Source organism: Nomascus leucogenys, chromosome 16 (assembly GCF_006542625.1).
Source record: "Nomascus leucogenys isolate Asia chromosome 16, Asia_NLE_v1, whole genome shotgun sequence".
NCBI classification, from domain to species: Eukaryota; Metazoa; Chordata; class Mammalia; order Primates; family Hylobatidae; genus Nomascus; species Nomascus leucogenys.
In genome coordinates, this window is record NC_044396.1 from 79,807,381 (window position 1) to 79,816,767 (window position 9,387).

The window sequence follows — 9,387 nt, forward strand, 5'->3', positions numbered from 1 at the left end:
TCTTTTGGAGGTGGTGGAGGGAGAAAAAAGTTTACTTAAAATGCCTTTGGGCGAGGGACCAAGGATGAGAAGAACGTTTTTTGTTTTTCATGCCGTGGAATAACACAAAATAAAAAATCCCGAGGGAATATACATTATATATTAAATATAGATCATTTCAGGGAGCAAACAAATCATGTGTGGGGCTGGGCAACTAGCTAAGTCGAAGCGTAAATAAAATGTGAATACACATTTGCAGGTTACATACAGTGCACTTTCACTAGTATTCAGAAAAAAATTTGAGTCAGTGAACTAGGAAATTAATGCCTGGAAGGCAGCCAAATTTTAATTAGCTCAAGAACACCCCCCGCCCAAAAAAGGCACGGAAGTAATACTCCTCTCCTCTTCTTTGATCAGAATCGATGCATTTTTTTGTGCATGACCACATTTCCAATAATAAAAGGGGAAAGAGGACCTGGAAAGGAATTAAAAGTCCGGTTTGTCCGGGGAGGAAAGAGTTAACGGTTTTTTTTTTTCACAAGGGTCTCTGCTGATTCCCCCGGCTCGGTCCACAAGCTTTCCACTTGCCCCTTTTAGGAAGTCCGGTCCTGCGGTTCGGGTACCCCCTGCTCCTCCCATATTCTCCCGTCTAGCGCCTTTGATTTCTCCCAAACCCAGCAGCCCGAGACTGTTGCAAACCGGCGCCACAGGGCGCAAAGGGGATTTGTCTCTTCTGAAACCTGGCTGAGAAATTGGGAACTCCGTGTGCGAGGCGCGGGGGTGGGACGGTGGGGTACAGACTGGCAGAGAGCAGGCAACCTCCCTCCCGCCCTAGTCCAGCTCTGGAACAGGCAGACACATCTCAGGGCTAAACAGACGCCTCCCGCACGGGGCCCCACGGAAGCCTGAGCAGGCGGGGCAGGAGGGGCGGTATCTGCTGCTTTGGCAGCAAATTGGGGGACTCAGTCTGGGTGGAAGGTATCCAATCCAGATAGCTGTGCATACATAATACATAATACATGACTCCCCCCAACAAATGCAATGGGAGTTTATTCATAACGCACTCTCCAAGTATACGTGGCAATGCGTTGCTGGGTTATTTTAATCATTCTAGGCATCGTTTTCCTCCTTATGCCTCTATCATTCCTCCCTATCTACACTAACATCCCACGCTCTGAACGCTCGCCCATTAATACCCTTCTTTCCTCCACTCTCCCTGGGACCTTGATCAAAGCGCTGCCCTTTCCCCAGCCTTAGTGAGGCGCCCTGCCGCCTGGTACGCGCGTGGCGTGGCGGTGGGCGCGCAGTATGTTCTCGGTGTGGAGGGCAGCTGTTCCGCCTGCGATGATTTATACTCACAGGACAAGGATGCGGTTTGTCAGACAGTACTGCTACGGAGGAGCAGCAGAGAAAGGGAGAGGGTTTGAGAGAGAGCAAAAGAAAATGGTAGGCGCGCGCAGTTAATTCATGCGGCTCTCTTACTCTGTTTACATCCGAGAGCTAGAGTGCTCCGCTGCCCGGCTGAGTCTCCTCCCCACCCTCCCCACTCTCCCCAGAAGCGCCCCTCCCGGGTTCCCAAAGCAGAGGGCGTGGGGGAAAAGAAAAAAGATCCTCTCTCGCGAATCTCCGCCCACCGGCCCTTTATAATGCGAGGGTCTGAACGGCTGAAGACCCCCGAGCTGTGCTGCTCGCGGCCGCCACCACCGGGCCCCGGCCGTCCCTGACTCCCCTCCTGCCTCGAGAAGGGCAGGGCTTCTAAGAGGCTTGGCGGGAAAAAGAACGGAGGGAGGGATCGCGCTGAGTATAAAAGCTGGTTTTCGGGGCTTTATCTAACTCGCTGTAGTAATTCCAGCGAGAGGCAGAGGGAGCGAGCGGGGCGGGCCGGCTAGGGTGGAAGAGCCGGGCGAGCAGAGCTGCGCTCCGGGCGTCCTGGGAAGGGAGATCCGGAGCGAATAGGGGGCTTCGCCTCCGGCCCAGCCCTCCCGCTGACCCCCCAGCCAGCGGTCCGCAACCCTTGCCGCATCCACGAAACTTTGCCCATAGCAGCGGGCGGGCACTTTGCACTGGAACTTACAACACCCGAGAAAGGACGCGACTCTCCCGACGCGGGGAGGCTTATTCTGCCCATTTGGGGACACTTCCCCGCCGCTGCCAGTACCCGCTTCTCTGAAAGGCTCTCCTTGCAGCTGTTTAGACGCTGGATTTTTTTAGGGTAGTGGAAAACCAGGTAAGCACCGAGGTCCATTTGTCTTTTAATTTAGTTTTTTATCGCTTTAATGCTGAGATGAGTCGAATGCCGAAATAGGGTGTCTTTTCTCCCATTCCTGCGCTATTGACACTTTTCTCAGAGTAGTTATGGTAACTGGGGCTGGGGTGGGGGTTAATCCAGAACTGGATCGGGGTAAAGTGACTTGTCAAGATGGGAGAGGAGAAGGCAGAGGGACAACGGGAATGGTTTCTAAGACCAGCCTTTCGAGATTTCTGCCTTATGAATATATTCACGCTGACTCCCGGCCGGTCGGACATTCCTGCTTTATTGTGTTAATTGATGTCTGGGTTTTGGGGGGCTGGGGGTTGCTTTGCGGTGAGCAGAAAGCCCCTTGCATCCTGAGCTCCTTGGAGTAGGGACCGCATATCGCCTGTGTGAGCCGGAGAGCTCCGCAGCCTCTGACTTGTCCCCGTCTCCGGGAGGGCATTTAAATTTCAGCTCACCGCATTTCTGACAGCCGGAGACCGACACTGCGGCGCGTCCCGCCCGCCTGTCCCCGCGGCGATTCCAACTCGCCCTGATCCTTTTAAGAAGTTGGCATTTGGCTTTTTAAAAAGCAATAATACAATTTAAAACCTGGGTCTCTAGAGGTGTTAGGACGTGGTGTTGGGGAGGCGCAGGCAGGGGAAAAGGGAGGCGAGGATGTGTCCGATTCTCCTGGAATCGTTGACTTGGAAAAACCAGGGCGAATCTCCGCACCCAGCCCTGACTTCCCTGCCGCGGCCGCCCGCGGGTGTCCTCGCGCCCCTGAGATGCGGAGGAACTGCGAGGAGCGGGGCTCTGGGCGGTTCCAGAACAGCTGCTACCCTTGGTGGGGTGGCTCCGGGGGAGGTATCGCAGCGGGGTCTCTGGCGCAGTTGCGTCGCCGTATTGAGTGCGAAGGGAGGTGCCCCTGTTATTATTTGACACCCCCCTTGTATTTACGGAGGGGTGTTAAAGCCCGCGGCTGAGCTCGCCACTCCAGCCGGCGACAGAAAAGAAGAAAAGCCGGCAAATGAAGGAGTGTGGGGGGTGGGGGGGCGGTACTGGGGGTGGGGACGGGGGCGGTGGAGAGGGGAGGTTGGGAGGGGCTGCGGCGCCGGCGGGGATAGGAGAGCTGCGAGGGCGCGAGTGGGAACAGCCGCAGCGGAGGGGCCCCGGCGCGGGAGCGGGGTTCACGCAGCTGCTAGAGCCGAGGCGCCTCTCGCCTTCTCCTTCAGGTGGCGCAAAACTTTGTGCCTTGGGTTTTGGCAAATTGTATTCCTCACCGCCACCTCCCGCGGCTTCTTAAGGGCGCCAAGGCGGATTTCGATTCCTCTGCCGTTGCGGGGCCGACTCCCGGGCTTTGCGCTGCGCGCTCCCGGGGGCGGGGGCTCGGCGGGCACCAAGCCGCTGGTTCACTAAGTGCGTCTCCGAGATAGTCGGGGACTGCCCAAAAGGGGTGAAAGGGTACCCCCTTTATTCCCCCACCAAGACTACCCAGCCTCTTTAGAGGATAGCTCTGCAAAGGGAGAGGTTCGGGACTGTGGCGCGCACTGCGCGCTGCGCCAGGTTTCCGCACCAAGACCCCTTTAACTCAAGACTGCCTCCCGCTTTGTGTGCCCCCTCCAGCAGCCTCCCGCGACGATGCCCCTCAACGTTAGCTTCACCAACAGGAACTATGACCTCGACTACGACTCGGTGCAGCCGTATTTCTACTGCGACGAGGAGGAGAACTTCTACCAGCAGCAGCAGCAGAGCGAGCTGCAGCCCCCGGCGCCCAGCGAGGATATCTGGAAGAAATTCGAGCTGCTGCCCACCCCGCCCCTGTCCCCTAGCCGCCGCTCCGGGCTCTGCTCGCCCTCCTACGTTGCGGTCACGCCCTTCTCCCCTCGGGGAGACAACGACGGCGGTGGCGGGAGCTTCTCCACGGCCGACCAGCTGGAGATGGTGACCGAGCTGCTGGGAGGAGACATGGTGAACCAGAGTTTCATCTGCGACCCGGACGACGAGACCTTCATCAAAAACATCATCATCCAGGACTGTATGTGGAGCGGCTTCTCGGCCGCCGCCAAGCTCGTCTCCGAGAAGCTGGCCTCCTACCAGGCTGCGCGCAAAGACAGCGGCAGCCCGAACCCCGCCCGCGGCCACAGCGTCTGCTCCACCTCCAGCTTGTACCTGCAGGATCTGAGCGCCGCCGCCTCAGAGTGCATCGACCCCTCGGTGGTCTTCCCCTACCCTCTCAACGACAGCAGCTCTCCCAAGTCCTGCGCCTCGCCGGACTCCAGCGCCTTCTCTCCGTCCTCGGATTCTCTGCTCTCCTCGACGGAGTCCTCCCCTCAGGCCAGCCCGGAGCCCCTGGTGCTCCATGAGGAGACACCGCCCACCACCAGCAGCGACTCTGGTAAGCGAAGCCCGCCCAGGCCTGTCAAAAGTGGGCGGCTGGATATCTTTCCCATTTTCATTGGCAGCTTATTTAACGGGCCACTCTTACTAGGAAGGAGAGATAGCAGATCTGGAGAGATTTGGGAGCTCATCACCTCTGAAACCTTGGGCTTTAGCGTTTCCTCCCATCCCTTACCCTTAGACCGCCCTTGTTTCCAACCCCCCTCCCCGTTTGTCTCCCACCCCTCAGGATTTCATTTAGGTTTTTAAACCTTCTAGCTTATCTTACAACTCAATCCACTTCTTACCTCCCGTTAACATTTTAATTGCCCTGGGGCGGGGTGGCGGGGAGTGTGTGAATGAGGATAAGAGGATTGATCTCTGAGAGAGTGAATGAATTGCTTCCCTCTTTACTTCCGAGAAGTGGTGGGATTTAATGAACTATCTACAAAAATGAGGGGCTGTGTTTAGAGGCCAGGCAGGGCCTGCCTGAGTGGGGGAGCCAGTGAACTGCCTCAAGAGTGGGTGGGCTGAGGAGCTGGGATCTTCTCAGCCTATTTTGAACACTGAAAAGCAAATCCTTGCCAAAGTTGGACTTTTTTTTTTTTTCCTTCCCCCGCCCTCTTGGACTTTTGGCAAAACTGCAATTTTTTTTTCTTTTTCATTTCCAGTAAAATAGGGAGTTGCTAAAGTCATACCAAGCAATTTGCAGCTATCATTTGCAATACCTGAAGTGTTCTTGGTAAAGTCCCTCAAAAATAGGAGGTGCTTGGGAATGTGCTTTGCTTTGGGTGTGTCCAAAGCCTCATTAAGTCTTAGGTAAGAATTGGCATCAATGTGGTATCCTGGGAAGTTGTAGTTTTCTTGTCCATGCCATAACCCAGCTGTCCTTCCCTTTAAGAGACTCTTACCTTCATGGTGAGATGAGTAAGGGTGGCTGGCTAGATTGGTTCTTTTTTTTTTTTTTTTTTTTTTAAGACGGAGTCTCACTCTGTCACTAGGCTGGAGTGCAGTGGCGCGATAAACCTCCGACTCCCTGGTTCAAGAGATTCTCCTGCCTCAGCCTCCTAAGTAGCTGGGACTACAGGTGCACACCACCATGCCAGGCTAATTTTTTTATTTTTAGTAGAGATGGGGTTTCACCATGCTGGCCAGGATGGTCTCTATCTCCTGACCTCATGATCCGCCCACCTCGGCCTCCCAAAGTGCTGGGATTACAGGCATGAGCCACAGCGCCCAGCCTAGATGTGGCTCTTTGGGGAGATAATTTTGTCCAGAGACCTTTCTAACATATTAATGCCTTGTATTTGTACAGCATTAATCTGGTAATTGATTATTTTAATGAAATCTTGCTAATGGAGTGATTTCTATTTCCTTTCTTAAAGAGGAAGAACAAGAAGATGAGGAAGAAATCGATGTTGTTTCTGTGGAAAAGAGGCAGGCTCCTGGCAAAAGGTCAGAGTCTGGATCACCTTCTGCTGGAGGACACAGCAAACCTCCTCACAGCCCACTGGTCCTCAAGAGGTGCCACGTCTCCACACATCAGCACAACTACGCAGCGCCTCCCTCCACTCGGAAGGACTATCCTGCTGCCAAGAGGGTCAAGTTGGACAGTGTCAGAGTCCTGAGACAGATCAGCAACAACCGAAAATGCACCAGCCCCAGGTCCTCAGACACCGAGGAGAATGACAAGAGGCGAACACACAACGTCTTGGAGCGCCAGAGGAGGAATGAGCTAAAACGGAGCTTTTTTGCCCTGCGTGACCAGATCCCTGAGTTGGAAAACAATGAAAAGGCCCCCAAGGTAGTTATCCTTAAAAAAGCCACAGCATACATCCTGTCCGTCCAAGGAGAGGAGCAAAAGCTCACTTCTGAAAAGGACTTGTTGCGGAAACGACGAGAACAGTTGAAACACAAACTTGAACAGCTACGGAACTCTTGTGCATAAGGAAAAGTAAGGAAAAAGATTCCTTCTAACAGAACTGTCCCAATCAATTACCTATGAACTTGTTTCAAATGCATGATCAAATGCAACCTCACAACCTTGGCTGAGTCTTGAGACTGAAAGATTTAGCCATAATGTAAACTGCCTCAAATTGGACTTTGGGCATAAAAGAACTTTTTTATGCTTACCATTTTTTTTTTCTTTAACAGATTTGTATTTAAGAATTGTTTTTAAAAAATTTTAAGATTTACACAATGTTTCTCTGTAAATATTGCCATTAAATGTAAATAACTTTAATAAAACGTTTATAGCAGTTACACAGAATTTCAATCCTAGTATATAGTACCTAGTATTATAGGTACTATAGACCCTAATTTTTTTTATTTAAGTACATTTTGCTTTTTAAACTTGATTTTTTTTCTATTGTTTTTAGAAAAAATAAAATAACTGGCAAATATATCATTGAGCCAAATCTTAAGTTGTGAATGTTTTGTTTCGTTTCTTCCCCCTCCCAACCACCACCATCCCTGTTTGTTTTCATCAATTTCCCCTTCAGAGGGTGGTCTTAAGAAAGGCAAGAGTTTTCCTCTGTTGAAATGGGTCTGGGGGCCTTAAGGTCTTTAAGTTCTCAGAGGTTCTAAGATGCTTCCTGGAGATTATGATAAGAGCCAGAGTTGACAGTTAGAAGGAATGGCAGAAGGCCGGTGAGAAGATGAGAGGTAGGCAAAGGAGATACAAGAGGTCAAAGATAGCAGTTAAGTACACAAAGAGGCATAAGGACTGGGGAGTTGGGAGGAAGGTGAGGAAGAAACTCCTGTTACTTTAGTTAACCAGTGCCGGTCCCCTGCTCACTCCAAACCCAGGAATTCTGCCCAGTGAGACAGCTGATGGGGACAGGGCGGGAACCAGCTTCTGCTGCCTTTACAACCAGGCGCCAGTCCCGTCCATGGGTTATCTCATAAACCCCAGAGGATCTCTGGGCGGGAATGCTACTATTAACACTATTTCACAAACAAGGAAATAGAAGAGCTCAAAGAGGTTATGTAACTTATCTGTAGCCACGCAGATAATACAAAGCAGCAATCTGGACCCATTCTGTTCAAAACACTTAACCCTTCACTATCATGCCTTGGTTCATCTGGGTCCAATGTGCTGAGATCAAGAAGGTTTGGGGCCTGATGGACAGACCCGAGTCATAACAATGCTAAGCTCTATTTGTGTCCCAAGCACTCCTAAGCATTTTATGCCTAACTCCACATCAACCCCATGAAGGAGATACTGTTGATTTCCCCATATTAGAAGTAGAGAGGGAAGCTGAGGCACAGAAAGACTCATCCACATGCCCAAGATTCACTGATAGGGAAAAGTAGAAGTGAGATTTGAACCCAGGCTGTTTACCCCTAACCTGTCCAAGCCACCTCTCAAACAACGGTAGGAATCAGCTGGCTGCTTGTGAGTACAGGAGTTACAGTCCAGTGGGTTATATATTTTAAGTCTCAACACCTAAGCCTGGTCAGGCATCAGTTCCCCTTTTTTTGTTGTTTATTTTGTTTTTATTTTGCTGTTCATTGTTTAATTTTTCCTTTTACAATGAGAAGGTCACCACCTTGACTCTTACCTTAGCCATTTGTTGAATCAGATTCACGGTGGCTCCTGGGAAGAAGCCAGTTCAGATCATAAAATAAAACGTATTTATTCTTTGTCATGGGAGTCATTATTTTAGAAACTACAAACTCTCCTTGCTTCCATCCTCTTTCACATACTCATGACACATGCTCATCCTGACTCCTTGAAAAGGTATTTTTGAACATGTGTATTAATTATAAGCCTCTGAAAACCTATGGCCCAAACCAGAAATGATGTTGATTATATAGGTAAATGAAAGATGCTATTGCTGTTCTAATTACCTCATTGTCTCAGTCTCAAAGTAGGTCTTCAGCTCCCTGTACTTTGGGATTTTAATCTACCACCACCTATAAATCAATAAATAATTACTGTCTTTGACTCTGACTCCTAGAATAATCTATTCAAGACCTTAATATCTTTTTCTTGATCCTTCTTTTGAGTCCTAAGTACCGCCATTACAGCTTCAAATTGGCACGTCATATAGGTGAAATTCAAAGGGAGATGCAATCCACAGAAGTATAGTAGTTCAAAGGGTTACAAAAGCAAGGCACTCTTAAACAGCTCAGTCTTTGCCCCTTTGTGGCCCAGGGCTGGAGTGCAGCTCTGGGGTGACTCACTTGGGAATCGGGAAGGTGTTAGTCTGAATCACTAAGTCCAGGCAAGCCCTCAGAATAGGAGAGAGTGTTCCTAGCAAGGAAAACAACTCTCCATTCCAAATGATCAGGAAAGAACTTGAGGGATGTGGAGCTTGGCTATCGGAATAGAAAGGAACCATTCCAAGTGCCTATTAGGCCACTCTTACCTTTACTGAGCCAGAGAATGGCTCTGAAAACAGGACAGATGCCAACTTCCTTCCCGAAAGTCAGGCTGATCTTGACCACAATACAAATTGGCCCTCAGAGCCTATCCAGGCTGTCCCAGGGGTCTCTGCCATTGTGCAATCTATTTTGTAGATAATAATCAAGAATCGGACGTGAAGGGGAGGCGTTTGCAACTTGGTCAGGAATATATAAGAAGGAATAAGCTAATTCTGACTATGCCCTTTATCCATGACACTATCCAGGAATTAATGACTCTCCCAGAGGATTCCTGGAATGATTTTGTTTAGGGACGGAATGTATGAAGAGGAAGGAAGTGTTATTTTATGCTGCCATTTGGAAGCAACAAAAGAGATCAACAGTATGAAAACAGTCAATCAAATTTGAAAATGAACAAAGTTTTCACA

The 9,387-nt window shown here is 50.3% G+C and overlaps 1 protein-coding gene across 2 annotated transcripts; it reads left to right on the forward strand.

Moving 5' to 3' along the window:
- The first annotated feature begins 1,023 nt into the window (after positions 1-1,023).
- MYC (MYC proto-oncogene, bHLH transcription factor) lies at positions 1,024-7,008 on the forward strand. Of its 2 annotated transcripts, none has more exons than XM_030795162.1 (3): positions 1,024-2,206; positions 3,842-4,610; positions 5,977-6,855. In XM_030795162.1, exons 2-3 carry the CDS (start codon positions 3,854-3,856, stop codon positions 6,537-6,539), a joined length of 1,320 nt encoding a protein of 439 aa, XP_030651022.1. In that variant the 5' UTR covers positions 1,024-2,206; positions 3,842-3,853; the 3' UTR covers positions 6,540-6,855. The 2 variants fall into 2 exon arrangements, with proteins under 2 accessions (XP_030651022.1, XP_003256251.2); XM_003256203.3 differs by having other exon boundaries at positions 1,664-2,206; positions 3,839-4,610; positions 5,977-7,008.
- The last annotated feature ends 2,379 nt before the right edge of the window (positions 7,009-9,387 follow it).